Source organism: Lissotriton helveticus, chromosome 5_1 (genome assembly GCF_964261635.1).
Source record: "Lissotriton helveticus chromosome 5_1, aLisHel1.1, whole genome shotgun sequence".
Lineage (NCBI taxonomy): Eukaryota > Metazoa > Chordata > Amphibia > Caudata > Salamandridae > Lissotriton > Lissotriton helveticus.
This window is the reverse complement of record NC_136065.1, coordinates 479,170,151-479,188,112: the sequence shown is the minus strand read 5'-3', so window position 1 is coordinate 479,188,112 and position 17,962 is coordinate 479,170,151. Positions and strand designations below refer to the sequence as shown.

The 17,962-nt window shown below is 46.8% G+C and overlaps 1 protein-coding gene across 6 annotated transcripts in view; it reads right to left on the bottom strand.

Annotated features, from left to right (window-relative positions):
- KAZN (kazrin, periplakin interacting protein) overlaps positions 1 to 17,299 on the bottom strand; it is a 970,648-nt gene extending 953,349 nt beyond the window's left edge. For 3 of the 6 annotated variants that reach the window (XM_078642788.1, XM_078642780.1, XM_078642782.1), the window contains exon 1: positions 16,654 to 17,094. In XM_078642788.1, the coding sequence (XP_078498914.1) occupies positions 16,654 to 16,789 (136 nt within the window). In that variant the 5' untranslated portion in view covers positions 16,790 to 17,094. Of the gene's footprint in view, positions 1 to 16,653 lie in introns of all 6 variants that reach the window. The other 3 variants (XM_078642779.1, XM_078642789.1, XM_078642785.1) reach the window with 3 other exon arrangements.
- Positions 17,300 to 17,962: the final 663 nt, after the last annotated feature.

The following is a 17,962-nucleotide window of genomic DNA, read 5'->3' as shown; positions in this document are numbered from 1 at the left end:
CTTTGGCCGGGAAGGGCAGTATGGAAATGGGACGGTAGCTCTTGAGTTCTCTGGGGTTGACTGATGGTTTCTTGAGTATGGGTTGTAGGAATATGGACGTGGTGATGGAAGCGTTGAGCATGGAGGAGAGTTCTTGGTTGATTTTGTCTGTCCCGAGGTTGAAGATGCGAGGAGGGCAGGGGTCACTCTGTGCTCCTAAGTGGATAGTGTTCATGATGGAGGCAGTTTCCTGGGAGGAGATTGTGTTCCAGGTGGCAAGTCAGGATCCAGTGCCTGAAGTGGCGGTGCGGTATAGGTTGAGGAAGTCGGTGGGTTCAGGTTGGGGGTTCAAAGTTCTTGTAGATGATGGAGATGATGCAGAGCTCCTTAGAGGGGGTGATGCTGTTCTGAGGCCATGTGGTTGGAGAACTACCTGATGATGTTGAAGAGACTCTTTTTGTCCCCCTTAGAAGCCGATGGTAGAGGTTTAGGGAGGTCTTGAAGTAGGTTCTGTCAACTGAGTCCTTGGTGGTGTGCCAGCTTCTCTCTTATTGTTTGCAGTTGCATTTGTCTGTCCTTTATTCTTCTGTGTACTAACTGGCCTGTTTGGGGCACCTTCAGTGGCGGTTGTCTTTGATGGGGTGACATTGTTGGCACATTTAGTGATCCATGCATTGAAGTTCCCAACTCTTGGATAGAGGGAGGTGATGGGGTCCAGGTTCGAGGAGTTGAGAGCATCAGACTGTTGGGATTCGGTTATTTTTCCCCCAACTGCGGTGCGGGTCAATCTCTTGGGTGAGTGTGGTGGCGTGTGGGCTGGTTATGTGGAAGTGTATGATGAAGAGGTTGGTCCAGGCACGTTTGATGGTGTGGCTGTACATGACTCAGTTGCTTGATGTAAATATGAGGTCCAGAATATGTCCTGAGAAGTGGGAAGGGCCATGAACAAGTTAGGGGAGTCCTATATTGTTCATGCATTCGAGGAGTGTAGTGCTAGAGGCACTCTTGTGGTCTGACACCCTGTGATGACCTTGGACTACCATTATTTTAATTGACTGTGGTGTTTTATTTTACCCTAGCCTGAATGTCCTCATATGCCTTGTTTCTCTTAAAGGTTTCTTTCTTGTAATCTTGCAGTCTTTAAGTGGGAGCTGTAACAGAGTAGGACAGTCTTTCAAGAACAGAATGTGTATAAGAGAGAGAGAGAGAGAGAGAGAGAGAGAGAGAGAGAGAGAGAGAGAGAGAGAGAGAGAGAGAGAGAGAGAGAGAGAGAGAGAGAGAGAGAGAGAGAGAGAGAGAGAGAGAGAGAGAGAGAGAGAGAGAGAGAGAGAGAGAGAGAGAGAGAGAGAGAGAGAGAGAGAGAGAGAGAGAGAGATGTGGAATGTACTTTTTGGTCTCGAAGTGCAGTGGAGCACAAATGTGCACTGTGTTGTACATTGAGAAATGAAGTATATGATGCTATAGGCAGTGGTGCACAAATGTGCATTGTGCTGTACATTGGTAGTATTATTAAGTTCTTACTATTGGCTTTGACATCGCCTCATGTCATCCTGAATTCTGACTCTGCCTGGCTTCAGCTTCTCTGCGTGCACAGCCACACTTGCAAGTTGTTTGGGTTAATCACGTTCCAGGATTGTTTTGTGAGAGATTGTTTGTTATACCCTGGAAGGCTTTTGTGAGCTTCTTCAATATAAAGGCTAGAACATGCAAGAATGTAGAAGGGACGTGGGAACTCCTTCCTGCCATAGAATGCTTGCTTGGAAGCTGGCCAGTCCTAGTAAGATTCCTTTGGCGCGGGGGGGGGGGAAGATTCTTGAACCTTCTAGTGTGTGTTTTGAGACTATACAGCTGTGGTCTGTTGACAGCTGAGTTGGGAGCTCACTTACAGAGTAGACGCACTGCTGTAAGACAAACGGAACTTGAGTCCCGGTCGAGAGTCCAAGCCAGCTGTGAACGGGCCCCCCAGCGAGAATTGGTAAGGATGTCGAGTGAACGATCGGGTGAGGTGATTTGTTGCCGACTAGTGCCATTGTGATGCGTGGTTCCAGTGGCTGTGGTTATTTGAGGTGTTTGAACTTTGATTAATGCCATTGTAATGTGTGGCCAGTGGCTTTGATCATTTGAGGAGTTTTCTTTGCGATGTGTGAATGAGTAAGGTGCACATCCAAAGTAATCATTTGATGTATTCATTGCATATATCTTTCAGATTATTCTTTTAAGGAAGTCCCACAAGTTTTTTCTATTATTTGCTGCTTGTTTATTCATGCATTTAACTGTTACCGTTACCAAGTGTATTATTATTATTGCTTGCATACAAATATATATGTCATGTGATCAATGCCCATGGGAAGGGCTGAAACGCGTCATGGTAAGCTCTTGCACGAAATAAACTTTTCACCAAAATTGTGGTCCGTATCCATTTTCTGTTCAAGAAACTACGTGCGATAGAAGCGGAGTACCTGGATAAATAAATATCTATTTGAATATTCTGCATTTGGCATCTGGGAAAACCTGTGTGTTAGATAGCATTGTGTAAAATAAAACCCGAAGCCTTATTCTAAAAAGAGAGTCTTTGCATTTTGTAAAATAAAACTCTCTTCTAGGTGTTGTTGTGTTATGTCTCCTTATCCACCGTGTGTTTTGAGCCACCATGTGGAGATTCTGTATTGTCTGAAATGTGAAGCAAGACAAGGAGGCTGGTGGTGTTGGCATTGCTGTGGTGATTGAAATGGAAATTGAGGTTGCCGAGGAAGATGTAGTCTTTGGAGTCAATGAAAAGGAGTGTGATGAAGTTGGTGGTGGTGTTGCAGAAGTTGGGGCGAGGTCCTGGAGGTCGAATGGCAAGGGTGCCTCTGATGGTTGACTTGCTGTTGGGTTGGAGTTTAAAGTGGAGGTGTTCCTAGGTTGCGGTGGGAGCATCCGTAGTGGTGGTACAGTAAGAGGTTAGGGTTAAGAGTCATGTGCAAAAGGCTCGTATTTAAGAGTTATGGATATGCAGCCTAAAATGTATCCTCTCTGGAATGCTCTCAATGGGTGACATGGAATAAACTGGTCTGCTGCAATGCCACTAACAGTGTATCTGCTTTCAGGCTCCAGGTGGTGCCTGCGGATGATTAACAGCGGAAGTAGGCGAGTGGCGCAGCAGTGCACACCACATATACCCCTCATTCAAGAATAGGAGGCCTTCCCAGATTTTGCTGCAACACTATTAATCCTGGGAGCAGTAGAGTGCCATTATCTTCATGTCACGTTGCCCGAGTGGATGTTTTAGGGACCAATGAGTAGATACACGCCTACCATCATTGGCCTACATGTGCCAGTCTAGACTAGCAGGCGGCGGCCGGGAAGCATTCAATTACCCAAATCACAGCACGCATTAGTCATGGAAACGCTGCAAAGGAAAGCTCTGCATTAATGAATTACATGCGTTTACATTTAAAACGTATCGAATTAGCTTGCAAAATGGCACTGCTCGCCCATGTTGCACACATCCAAATCCACCAGGAATCAAGCACAGGGGCACTTTGGGACCAACAAGAGAGTTCAGGGAGGTGTTACAGCTCTAGACGCCCTTTCGGATATCCTTTCCTCTGGCTCGGGCCTTGGAATCAATGATTTATACTCACTTTTCTTAAGAGAATAAAATGTGGATATTTGCAGAATCAATTAAAGTTTCACGTCACTAGTTTAAAGATCATGGGCCACAGGCCATAACATTGTGAAGACTGTATTTTTATGTTTAGTGTTTTTCAGCAGTAGCACATTCATGTTAGGCGTACTGTATTCCAGTCTTAATATAAGGGCCCTCTGATCAGCCACATTCAACCGCCTTCTATTTTGCTTCGGAAATTGCAGCCATTAGATTGAGTCATTGTTAATCACATCTAGGATCAGCCCACAGGTGTACTTTAGTTTCACTGTTATTCTATTGCCAGTTTGGGAGTGTATTTCTACCACCTGGGGTTTTTTATTTCTATAATCAGTCCGTGAGTGGCCAGAACAGGGTAGGTTTGCCGACAAAAGAATGTAAAAATAGATGCAATAGAAAATACAGATTTGCTTCTGTGGTGTGTGGCAAAGAAACATAAGCAAATCAAATAGTTTTAATGTTAGTCCTACGTGTGCATGCCTGGTCCATCCGACATACAAACGTCCTACCTATTGGCTTTGCCAATACTTGTTTGTTTTTTTATCACCAGGAGACGTGGACCTGCTGTCTAGTATAATTAATTTTGATTTAAAAACATCTCTCTTCCGACTGTGTCAGATTGGATACATTTTCGTTTGTGGAGTTTATTTATGGCCTCAACCCTGAGAGCCAATGAATCATCCATAGGTATAGCATTTTTAACAACACTTAAATTGTACCATCTAGCTCAAGGTTTTACAGCATGACAAATAACAGTTCCTGCATTGTTGGAAAGAGATTTCACGGTTTGGAATCCGTGTCTGGTAGCACATGGCGATGTGAAAGGTAAATGTGTAGATACGGAAAGTTCTTCCTGCCTGGAAATCTGGACATGCAATTCAGTAAACTCCCATCTCAACCCCCTCCCATCTTATGCAAAATAGAGCAAATCTATGAGACTTATCTTAACCGATTGCAGCGCCAGGATACCTGTAAGGGGATAGTTTGTGCGTTATAAAAGCAATCAATAATTAAAAACAAAGGCGCAGATGTGCAAGAAAGTGACGCATCTGTAGAGATACGCCACTTTCCCTGCACCACCCTAAGAAACCCTTGCACCAGCATGGATGCGCTGTATTTACAATACGGTGCACCATGGAACAAGGACTGACAGATGCGTCAGAAATTCTGACGCATCTGTTGGGGCAAAAGTCACGAATTGCTAGAGTCGAGTCACAAGCACGACGCAACTCCAGCGATTCACTTTGAGACCTATTCCCACTACACTGCATCACTCCTTACGCCTGCTTCAAGCAGTGGCTTCCTAGAAGTGATGCAGTAAAATCTTTTAGTTTTCACTGTTTCAGTTTATGAGGCTTTCCAGCGTGGGAACGCGCCCATCCTGCATACCTTATACCTGACTCAGGTGTAACGTGACGCAGGGCTCTACAATGTGACGCATCTTCCTAGATGCATCACGTAAATTGGCCGTATTTTTTACACCGCTGCTGCATCACAAGAGTGCCACAACAGCAGCGCAAAAGTGTCATAAGGGGCTTGTAAATCTGCCCAAAAGTGTTTTTTTTTTGCTTTTATTTTGTAGATGGAGGGTTAATGATCGGTCTCCATTCTACTAGTGTGGGTCAGTGGCAGGGAAATCTATCTTATCTTCATCAGTGGCAGGGAAATGGATCTGATCTTGCTCTGAGATGACAGGCTGCAGCTATCCAATTCAGCTAAAGACTCCACAATTCCTATAGTGATTCACACTCATTTGACAAATGTGTTGGATGGTGGTAAAGATGGAAAAGTCATAGAGAGCAAAAGAGTGCTCTCATTCACCTTTCCATTAGACAGAATTAATCTAAGAAAGCTGAAAAAAGACCTTCAAAATATTGAACAGGCGTTACAACACACTCACATGCAGAAGCTTTTCACATTATTTATTAGGATTCGTAAAATGGGCCTCCCCCTGCATTCTGGTTTCCAAACTTCAACTTTTTTTTACAAATCTAGATTAAAAAAATGTCTTCAGTCTGTTTTGAGGTTTTCATCTCTTGCTTTTTGGGTCTTCTATCATGTCACTGTGCTGGATATATCCTGATATGAAGTCTGAATGATAAGCAGCATAGCACGGCGATCCACCAATAACTAGTGTCTGAACCCTTTCAGAGGGCCACTGGGCACACAGGGGCTATGAGGCCCAGCCATGGAGGTGGAAGCCTTTTTCTCCTGATGTCCCGGGCCCCATCCTACTATGGATCCTGCTCAATCTGGCCAACTACCCCTTCTGCACTGGACTCTCAGTGGTAGCTGTGGCTGAGCAGTCAAGACTCTCTCGTGAGACAGGGGGGGGGGGTGTGATGTAGATACAGATCAATGAACATGACTCATTAACTCGAAGTTGAGACAGTATGAACAATAAATAAACGTCCAGCCAAATACTTGCGTTTATAAGAAAATGTAGTATTTTATTTCTACTCTACACATGCAAAGGAATACAACATTTAGAAGCAACAACACAATCCTTTTGAGGCCGGGACTCTAGTAGTTGACAGGCAAATCCCTGTCTCACCCTCCTTAGTGTAAACAATCCAGGATTATTCCCCATTCACGGGTGGCCACATTAGGAGATAATAACTATTTGGCCATAGACAAGAGTTCTCTTTTGACAATTCAGGCTCTCAGTCAAAAGAGTGTATGGTGCCACAGCACCTTCAGCAGTGAATACTCTGGGGCCCCAGAGGCCTTGTGCTAATCTTACCAGCTCCGGTGGTGTGACAGTGTTCAGGGGAGCAGCGAGTGCCCTCTCCTTGGGCACCCCAAGTCCCGATCCTGCACGACGTCGAGATGCTCTAGATGGATGCAGCAGCACCCAGTGGCGCAGGCGCTTCCTGTCGAACTGCGCTTCCGGACAGTTTCGAGAGATCAAAGCAGAGCCTCGCTTGGCCTACCCAATAGGTAAGTTGCGCTGCTCATAGCAAAAGGGGAGGTGGCTGGGAGTTCTTCAGTTCCAGAATGGAGCTTGACGAGGGTGTGACATCCTCAGCGGCATCCTGCAATCCTCAGGGAAAACAGTCAGGTGCAGTTGGTGGGCTAGACCCGCAGGTCACTGCAATAATCTGTTTGTCAGGGCCGTGGCCCAAACAGTTGGCCAGAGCGATACAGGCAGCCTCTGTGTTGCCGCTTGTACGAATATTGGGCACAGACTCTCAGGGGCAGCTGCCCTAAAAAAAAGTCTCATGCTCCAGCTCATTATAAGTTCACCAGTGGCATCTTCTGGCATATGGGATCACTGTGGCAGTGAAGATCTGGTGCTTCCTGTGCTGCAGGGCGCACTTCACATACATGAGATCAGAGTTGCCCTCTCTGATATATGGGGGGGGGGGTCACTGGACTGTTCCTTCACATGGGCAACATCTCAATCAGTGCACAGCCACTCTCCTCAGTAAGGGATTCTTCTGAGCAGGGCTCCCCGCTGGACCTTGCTTCCTGCAACGCCCTCCTCTCCCTTGCAGGGCACATTGGTCTTAGAAAAAAGGCATACCATGGTGCTCCAGGGCAGGTTGTCGCAGTGTCCCTGGGTGATATCCCCTCACTGAGCAGGGAGTCTGGCAGGCCTTTGCCCCAGTCCTGCTGACAGGCAGACATCTTGCAGAGCTTCCTCTTTTTATACAGCTATTCTGGCTGCTTGGCAGATAACACATTTTGAGGACACAACCTCCCCCTTCTTCGAGTCCTTTTCCAGACACCAAATGTAATTTATGGTCTGGATATTTGAGGTTTTATGTTGGGGTGCTGCTTCTTTTTAACTGTGCACTTCTTTTCATCTCCCTTCATGACAAAGGTCTGTCATAGCAAGCACAACCTGAAGCGGATTGTCCGTAACACAATTCATGGGAGTGGACGGGTTCACACCTGGATGTGAGCAACAGTGATATGTGCAGCAACAGGTTAATTAATCTCAAACCCCCCAGCCCTACTCTATATGATTCTCTTAACAGCCCCAACTCCCCTCCAGAGATGTGTCCAGGCCCCTTCCTTGTAATGTATCACTGAATCAAAGAACAGTCTCTTGAGATATAAAGGGAATTTCTTCCTTCACTCCACTGTGTGTTCCTAGCCAGCTGATAGGAATGCAGCAATACAAAAATCTGCCTGGGGGTTTCCTCTTCTCCTCATGTCTTCACCAGGAAGGCCGGGGCTTCCCAAAATGGAACCCAGGGTCCTCCACACCATGTACCATTGCAGGCGCACTCAGTGTACATTCATAGCATACTTTCTGTTCAGCACTAATGCCTCTATATATTGTACCATCACATGTACACATGCAATAAGCACACATGTTCAGTCTGCGCACATAGATCAGCCAGGAAGCTTTTCTATCATTAACCAGGAAACACACGCACTCACTATGTGCTGCAAACTCTTGGCCTTCCATGTATTGTGCTTCACACAAGCACATATACACCTAGCACATGCGGTCCGTGGGTGCGAACTGCACAGCAGGGGCAGCTCCTCCACGAGGACGTCGGAGTGTCGCCCCACTGCTTTCTCACAGTCCGAGAAGTGGAAACGTAAAATGGTATGAATACCATTTTACGTTTCTGCTTCTTTCACTGCGAGAAAGCAGAAGGGTATGCCTGTTTGGGGGCTGGGTCGGTGGGCAGGTTGGGGAGGAGTAGCTAGACCAATGTTATGGGCGCTGACAGTTTGGTCGGCCCCAGGGCCAACTAAACCAGTCATAGCACAAAGCGTTGTGATTCGCTTAGAGGATGAGAGGGAGGCTGCCTGCTTCTGCTTCCTGTGAGCAAAGAGCAGGAGGTCCGATGTGGGAGTGGGAGTCCGGCACCGGCGGTGAAGCTAAGTTTTTTTATTTATTACATTTGTATTAAATTACCCCCTCCACGCGCGATGACCCCCCCCCCTCCCCCCACCCGCGATTCATGCCAGCCGCGACTGCTGCACAGCACTATATCTCTCATGTAATGTATTCCTCTCAGGCATACATGCACCTATCACATGTACTAACCACACGAGTACTGCCCAGAATTGAACCATCTTTGTTCCATATCCTACCCAGGGTCACGTAGATCCAGTGCAGAGTCACTACTCGTTATGCAGCACTCCACACCTACCTGATGTTGGCCAAAGTTGAGTTAAGCGACACAGCAGTGGAATTTTAAAAAACGGCTAGTAGACCTATCCGACTCACTCCAGTGACATAGGGTAAAAAGTTCCTGTTCAATAGTACGGAACACTACATGGGTTGGTGCCCCCACAGCACTCGTACTGCTTAACTCAGGTGAAAGCAGTAGCATTCCGCCATTATGAGGGTAGCGCTTTGGGCACCACTCCTGGTCCAACAAGGCCTCAATCCATGAGACAGACCAATATCATGGGGCACACACATGATCTGTGTTTGCCAATGATTCAAAAAAATCTGCATTAGGGGTCCAGACAACAGTACAGTTCGGCACTCAGGGCAGGGATATAAGTCTCTTATTATGCAGAGGACTTTTTCATCCCAACAACTAGAAAAAAACTCCAAACTCAGGTGCCTACAGAAGACTCAAGAAATGTTTGTATACATATTGATAAATCACTTACATACACATTATACATTCACAGCTACCTATTCTATTACTCATTGGTGGCATTTGTCAATGTACATTGTTTGGCTGCCGTTAGGCTAAGATTGTGCTATAGCAATACCACATACATACATGTCTAAAATTCTTGAAAAGGAACACAACAGCGAGAATAAATAGACCTGAATATACCAGAAGGCTGCGAGTCGAAATAACATAGCCAAAAAAATTGTTGGACATAAATATTGCATCCATATTGATAAATCACTTACATACACATTATACATTCACAGCTACCTATTCTATTACTCATTGGTGGCATTTGTCAATGTACATTGTTTGGCTGCCGTTAGGCTAAGATTGTGCTATAGCAATACCACATACATACATGTCTAAAATTCTTGAAAAGGAACACAACAGCGAGAATAAATAGACCTGAATATACCAGAAGGCTGCGAGTCGAAATAACATAGCCAAAAAAATTGTTGGACATAAATATTGCATCCTAAATATCATTTACAAAAAGATTGCCTCTTCGGATGTAGATCTTCTATTATTAACTCCAGTGGGTTTGCAAACCAAAATTGCGACACAATATTTTTGTCAGACAATATTTAGTTCATGATTGTCTGGAACCCTTCCATACTAAATGGGCCTCTGGGGGACGGGGAAGGAAGGAGCCAACTCGAATATAATATTGCTAAATTATGTTTAAAAAAGCACAAGCGTGTACGGGTGTAGCTTCTGCCTCCCTTTCTGAAGTATCAAATTATGAAAGATGTCAGCGTTTACTCTGAATTGGTCAGTTGAATAGAACTTCCAATGATTTATCAAAAATTATTTTTTAAAAAGATGAACCCAGGTGCAAGTGTTGGATAGACACATCTTGAATATTGGGTCCACAGATCCCCAACATCAGGCCACATAATATGCCAATCCATTTGACTAGTAATCAGATTTGTTACAATAAAATAAAAATAAAAATATGCGCAATTTTAGGTTGTAATTCATACACTTCAACTACCCCACTCCATTAAGCTAGAAACAAGTGAATGAATGACGACATTGTGAAATAACCAGTTGAATTGTACACTGAGGTCACAGATAATAACCCAAGACGATTTTTGTGAAGAAAGACACAGGCCCGGTGGATGATCTTACAAAAGTGTTGGCTCCTGTGATTGGTGGAAAATAAAATGCATATAACAATGCACAGAGTAAATGGTAAACAGTCCCAAACTTGTGTCAATTTCGAGCAGCACATATTCCCCCAAAGTAAGGGAATCTGGAAATCCCCATTCTACTGAATGTAGGGGGGGGTATATATCCCTTTAAAACTTATGAGGAAGGAGGACTTTTTTAATGTGCCACAGAATGATTCCTTCCATGCAATGGAGAATGGGCACTTAGTATTCACCCTGTGCAAAGTAAAAGCATCAATTATCAACTGTAACAGGGTCTGTCCCGAGTAAAGCTGGGAGTGAGAAAATGAAATCAGAAGCAATACTTTCAGAGCACCCTTTAGTGAGCACAGCCTTAAACTTGAATTTTATAAGTTCAAACTCTAAATCCTAAAGATACATATTTAAATAAAGACACCAGACCATTACTTATATCCGAAAATAGCTCAAAGTAAATTTGTTTTATAGTTATGATGCTACTAAAAAGAAATATATTCCTTCAACTTGGATAATATGGATTTAATACACTTTTTGCATACATTTGCTTTGGAGCATTAAAGGTTGTATTAAATAAGGTAATGGTAGAGGTCACCACACAGTATGCTTGGGATCGGCAACCATGCACAAATCATTGATGGACAAGAACTCTGGTGGCTGAGACACATGCAGGCCCTCATCTGTGTGTCTCTCCATGCAAATGAGGTCAACCCTCATTACACCACAAAAGCAGGCTTCTAATTTTGCTTTATATACCCTGCATTGGAAGGCTGCACTCAGCAGAATAGAAAAATGGCATTATGTTGGTCAACTACTGAGCTCTGACAACAGGGTTCACATGTGTGTTTCACAGATATCAAGCAGGGGGTGAAGAAAGCACCAGGGGTCCCTAGTCACCCACGGTCAGGGGAATACAGAGGAACCCTCTACTGAGAGTGTATCACAAGGACCACAGACAAAACATTTGCATTTGGCATTCCTAAACACCATGAGCAGGAGTGGGATTACTTTCCAAGGTCCTAACTACCCCCTTAATGCAGTTGTTGGTAACTTAAGCAATCTAGACCATTTAGTCTGGATTTAAGACTTGTACAAAAAATGGGCTGAACACGTGAACGCTCGTTATAGTCTCTACTGTCCCCACTGTATATGTTTACTTTGTTCCACTATAAATGCATGTAAAATGAATAACATAGCACATAAAACCAGTAAATGGAAATTAATAGATAGTATATTACACTCGGCACGGTATGCTATGTATTATCATTGTGGAGTGTGGGGAGGGATCACGACTCATGAGAAATGAAGCCTCGAGGGGATCAAAATGCCTCTTCTTCAAAAATAGTAATAAAAAGTACCGTTTTCAATGCAAATCTGCATAGATAGTTTATGCCATGGTGTTTTAGGTCTCACCTACCAGACAGATTTTGTCAGTCTGTAGGCAGCAGCCTGTTGACCATATCAAAAACCTACAGTGGGCTTAGAGCCCACCCATTGCTTACATGTATTAGCTTTATTGTCACTCACTAGCCTGTTTCCTACTTGTTGGCTGGCCTTTCACTTTTTGTGTTGTCCTCTCCAATGGAGCATAGTCTCCTTACCATCCTTTTGATTGGCTGACTTGTATCCTTCTACTGCTCACATTTAGGGAACTATTTGTTTGCACGTTTCCTTGCTCGCTCTCCTGCTGCGATAATTCCCCTGCCACATACTAGCCCCCGCCCATTGCTTCACCTGCTCCTCCCAACCAGCCCTTTTTTTGCTCCACTACCCTTGTAGTAGTTGTAATTGGTCTGGCAGGGCCTGGCAGCTGCCATTCGCTGCCGGGCTGCTCTGCATTGCATAAAGCACTTTTGTGCACCTCTGTTTCTCCCTCGCCCTCTGCCCACTTCCCATTGCTTCTTCCCTTCCTGCTCGCCCACAAGCTCCACCATCCCTCGTGGTCATTCGTTTCATTTTTGGAGGGCTTGGCAGTAAGAATTTGTCACTCCAATTTATAAAAAGCGATTTGGCACAAATACATTTATTTTTTGATTTTTTACAGGTCTAAGTGGCACCTGCATGCACGTGCATACGTCATCATTAATCTATGTGCCTACAACATGACGTGGCCACATCATTATGCCTTTTTTCTGTTTTTCCTTTTTGCCGATACTGTATAGCATAGGCAAAAAGAAAAAAGGTTTTGACAAAGTCAATAGGTCAACAAGGCAAGACCTATTGGATTTGGTAATGCCATTTTAAATATGCATTTGTTTAAAAGAAAACATTTTTCCAAAAGAGGATTGCCCGGGATTACAGTGCAGTCTGGTGAAATGTCGCTGAAGAGCGCTGGCGAAGTTGCTTCCGTATATAAAGTCATTGTAACATGGAATTCAGTGAAGCAGCAAACAGTTTTTCTTATGTCCCGTTTGCTGCCATGTGGTAATAAATGTGTGAATGTGCGTTTATTGGCACCCTTGCTCAAAGTAACATGTGATATTGGCCCACGTTTATTTTCCCTGACATGACATAGATGGTAATATAAGTTCAGCGCTAACTTTATAGGCTGACGTTGGAGCAAATGTTTGCTTTCGCTTGGCAACACTCTGGTTGTGTTTGAGACAACATAAAATATGTGGCAGCCTCCTTCTGACCAGCTGCCTCATGGAGGCCTAAGTGGATCTCTGCTCACAGTGAGTAAAGCCAGGGACCAATCAGGGCCCTGGGTGTTAGTCAACAGAGTCCTGTAAGATGCCATGGTGCAATCAATGGTCACTTAGGTTACAGACAATGAGGCGTGAGGCCTTCGTCTCCAGGCTGTGTACACAATAGAACAAACACTAAAAACTGGACATCAGAGGCACCCAAGGCGAAACTAGAACAGGTCCAAAAATAAACACATATACAAAATCATTTACTTCTGAAAAACACCCAAGCCTCCAAAGCAGATGTGAGAAATAGCAGATCCGCTGAAAGCCCAGCTGCATGAGGTCATAGTGTTAAGTTTTGTAAATCATCACCCCAAAATTTACCATATTCAAACCAGGCATTCATGAGAACTTCATGGACGAAGAATACTTCTCTAGTGGTCATCTAACATACACAAATTCTGTTTTCAGAAAACATATATAGTGAGTTAATCCGACCTCCAGAGCACAGACAAACTTGGCAAGGGGCAATCTGTCAAAAAGTATTCACGAACAAATTTTTTCTAACTCCTTATAACAGTGCCATTAATCCCCTATGAGGAGGCGGTGCGTATAAAGCAAACCAAAATGTAATATTTTGAAGCTGCACTATAATATGTATGCTGCAATGCTACGAGAGGTGTCCATTGCAGCGAGGGAGCCAGAAGGGGACATGCCATGCCACCTGCCACCCGAAGCAGCCCCCAGCTCCCTGCGCCTTGGAGAGCAGACAAAGCGCTCATTAATCACAATTATGACATGGCCGCGTTCATCACAAATACAGGGCTGCCTTTCAGGCCTTTGTGGTGCAGCTGGGGCCACTGGCTGCTGGTCCCACTACATTCAAGTCGAAAACGGACTGTTATTACACCATAAAACTCGCAATGTTTTCTGAAAACAACCTCCAAGTTAATAAGATAAACGTACTTAATTGGGCACGCGAATGCAAGGTTTAGCCCCACCAAGGCCGAAAGAGGGCCTGGTGGTTTGGAAATCGAATTGTGATCACCATTCAGGCTGACTGTGACAGTGACCAATGCGTGCTGTCTAGGAGGCAGAGAAAATGCAGCGCCAGTGCTCTGCGAGCAGCGCGTGCAATCACTCCTGGAGAAGAGGGGGAGCCGTCTGCCAGTCTGCAATTCGTGTTCTCAAATAACGCATTTCAGGCTGAACGGCTTGCCCCCGTTAACCCGTGCGAGGTCGGAGCGGCGCATTCTGTGGAGTGCGACAACTGTCACCGCGTCGTTCAAGGCAGGGGGACACCTAGTGCACCGGGCCCAGTCACAAACCCGGCGACTCTTGCAGCTCGCCGGTTCGGCAGCGCTGCACGTTTAGCGCTTTTCCGTGCAATACCCACTGCACTACAATGTACATGCACTACAATGTACATGTGAACTGGCCGGCAATAACATGCATTCCAAGCAAAAACAGAGCCAGTACACGTGACCTGCGAATGTCGTGCCCTGGGCATTCGTTCTATGCATCTCCAGCCACTGGTGCCCTTACCATTTCCCGTGGGGGTACATGCCATTGGAACGTCTACTCTTCATGTCCGGGGCACCTGCCCTGCTCATTACATTACCCTTCTGCGTGCCAAGGGCCGGTCAATAACCTGCCTTCTGTGCATGCAAGTCAACCACTCGCATGTGCCTGTGCCCTGTTCCTCCCCTGTGTGCGTGTTCTCGCTCACCTGCTCTGCCCGTGGTTTCCATGCATCCCTTGGTCTCTTCAGATCTAGTTCCTCTAAACTAGCTCATGTGCAGTACCCTGTGTGGTCTCTTTCGGTTTCCTGTCCTTTGTACATGTGCTGTCTTTTACTCTCCCTGTCCAGTGTACACATGCTGTCCACCCCTGATCAGGTGTTCATGTGCTGCCATGTCCTGTTCCTTCCAGAGTCTGTTCTGTGTGCAGACACTGTCCCTGCCTTGCCCTGTGTAGATACGGCCCGGGGTATGTCCATAGCCTATTCTATGTACATGCATTGGCTATGCTCTGCCTTTTATTGGGTGCATGTTTGCTGCCCCTGTCTTGCGCTATCCATGTTTTCTACATGGCCTCTCCTGTCTGCATGAAGATACATGCCCTGTCACTGTTGCGTACACTGGTGCTAATCCATGTCCTAGGTCCGCTACATGTATGCATGTGCTATCCAAATTCGCAAAAAACACAGTTGATGGACAGAATGTAGAACAATGTCATACATTCACCCCAGTACAAGGATCTGGGCCTAAATCCATCGTTTTTTTGCACTCCACACCACCCTGGGTTAGACACTGGCTATATGCAAATCAGCTCTGACCCTGTGCCTCATGGGAACAGTCCAGTCCGAACTACCAAGCCATGTCTTTCCCAGACCGGAATCAAGCATCCAAGGACCGGGAATCAAGCATCCAAGGACCGGTTTCTGGCTATCAGCCTGGATAGCTTGACTCCAGTGGTGTGGAGAGCCTGGGACTCACGTCTGAGCATACCCAGCCCACTCGGGGTGAAAATTGCAAAAAACACAGTTGATGGACAGAATGTAGAACAATGTCATACATTCACCCCAGTACAAGGATCTGGATCTTTGGACTGGGGTGAATGTGTGACATTGATCCACATGCTGTCCATCATTGTTGTGTTTGCAGTTACCATCCAAATTCGCGCCATGCCCAGGGGAGGATAAGTGTACACATGCTGTCCGTGTTCCACCTAACCACTTTGCGCAGTGTGTCTCTGTCCAGCTGACCTGTATACATGTGCGATCCATGTCCATAACCAGGCATGTACATCTGTATTTCATATCAACTATACGTTGCCTTGCCACATACCCTGTCTATGTCCTGCACCTGCCTAGTGTGCATGCGCTGTCCACTCTCTGCTCCTGTTTTTTAACGGTCCTCTGTACACATCATACAAACACACGCGTGTGCCCTGTCCATAGCCGGGTAGTAAACGTGCTCTGTGCACCGGTACCAAGAGCTGCTTAGCCTCCGACATGCCTGAGGTCTGCAGAGCGTGTAACAATAACTGGATACACAAGAACACCACGAAGGCTTAACGAGGAGGCTTTTAATCACGTCAGCCCCAGTGCACTAACCGGCGTCACCACAGAGCTCGGTGGAGCGGCGCCTCCGGCTCACGGGCGGCATGTGCTGCGCGGCGAGGGTGAAACTTAGTGGGGGAAGCCGGTCACCCGCAGCAAACACCACATGTCCACAGCACTGTAGCACCTGACACTACCATGACATCATTGAGATCTCGAGGCGCTAAGCTCGTCACTGAGCCCAGCACAAATGTGGCAATAGGCAGCACTAGCTAGCTGCCCGCTGTGATGCCATGTGGTGCCCCTTCATACACCCCGCGTGTGCTCAGAGGTGTCCCTAGGTTTGGGTTAGATGTCCCCCAGGTGTATACCCACCTTTAACGTCCCCGCCCCCTTAGCACCGACAGTGGCATCCTCAGATTGAATGCCCCGTGGAGCATCCTCCGCAACCCCGGGTCTGCACGGACCTCCGCCCCCAGTCCAATGCCCAGTGCAGATGCTCCGCAGCACCCCTGGACCTACCGCCCCCCAGCCTCCCACTGCCCCGCACCCGCCCTGGCTCCGCACTGCCCCGTCCGCTCACCTTGGCTGTTGTGCTGGTTGTTTTCCATGTCCGGGGGCTCGGGGCCGCTCAGCTCGCACCGCAGGCTGCTCCCCTCCCGGCCGCAGGGCTGCACCGCCCCATCGATGCGCAGCACCAGCTGCTGGTTGTCCTCCATCCTCAGGAGCGCGGCCACGGGGTGCCGGAACGCCTCATGCTGCCCGCTCCCCGCCCCCGGCGCGGCCCGGCGGCTCCCCCCGGGGAAGAAGAGGGCTCCTCGGGGCACAGCAACTGGGGAATCCAGCAGACGCGGCGGGGAGAAGGGCCTCGGGCGGTCACAGCAGTTTGGAGGTCCCGCCCTCAAAGAAGGAAGAGGGAGCCCCGGCCCCCCCAGTGAAGGCGCTCCAGTCGGCGCAGCAGTGGGGAGCCCCGGCACGCCGCGGTAAGCAATGGGGAGCTCCAGCACCCAGACCCGCAGCCATCCACAGCACTGCGGCTCCGGAGCACCACGGGCACCCTATAAATGGACTCTACCATTGCGCGCTCTGTGTGCGGGGGGCAGCACTTCACCGCAAGACATCCAGCACTCCTTTCAAGCGTGATAAATGCCAATAGTTAGTACCGGGAAAAGTAACAAAACACTTGCTGACATTTTGTTGTTCCTATGAGTACCCAGCACTCTGATTCTGACTCTTAAAAGTACGCATGCCGAACCCCTCCCCCTTTCAATGTTTGCACCATTCAGTGTACACAGTCCTCGCTTCATTTCACATCTTTCATTATTTATTCTCAGTTTGTGTCCCCAGACATATTGTCCTCAGTGAAAGAGGATGGGATGCGGGGAGAAGCACATAAACAAAAGCCCCAACACCTGAACTGACCCAGACTTGAGCCCCTGCTTATGCACGTAGATGTGAAGCTCCATTTTCGAGGGGGCTGGCTGCCCCAGGACAAGTCGCCGGAAGTCAGAGATAAAATACATCGTCAGACTTTTGTCCTTACCTCTGGAATATTGAGAAACAGTGTAAACTATGCACACTTGAAAGAATGTTTCAACTACTTTGCGAACAGTGTTTCAGTGACACAATGTCCCTGTTGCAGTAAAACAATGTGTCCGTTAGCACTAGCAGCAGTGCATAACTCTATAATGTGTAAGAGTGCAAAGGTGTTTAAAAAAAAACGAAAACAGGCACGTTTGTGGCTTTTCGAGCATCTGAAAGAAAAATTCGCTTGAAGCGGAGACAGAAACGATGGCATCTCGTGCAAAGGCACATTCCGCTCTCCCCGGTTGGCAAAGCGCCTGGCTCGCCCCGCCCCCTCTTTTTGCACTCTTGAGGGATTCATTTGTTGT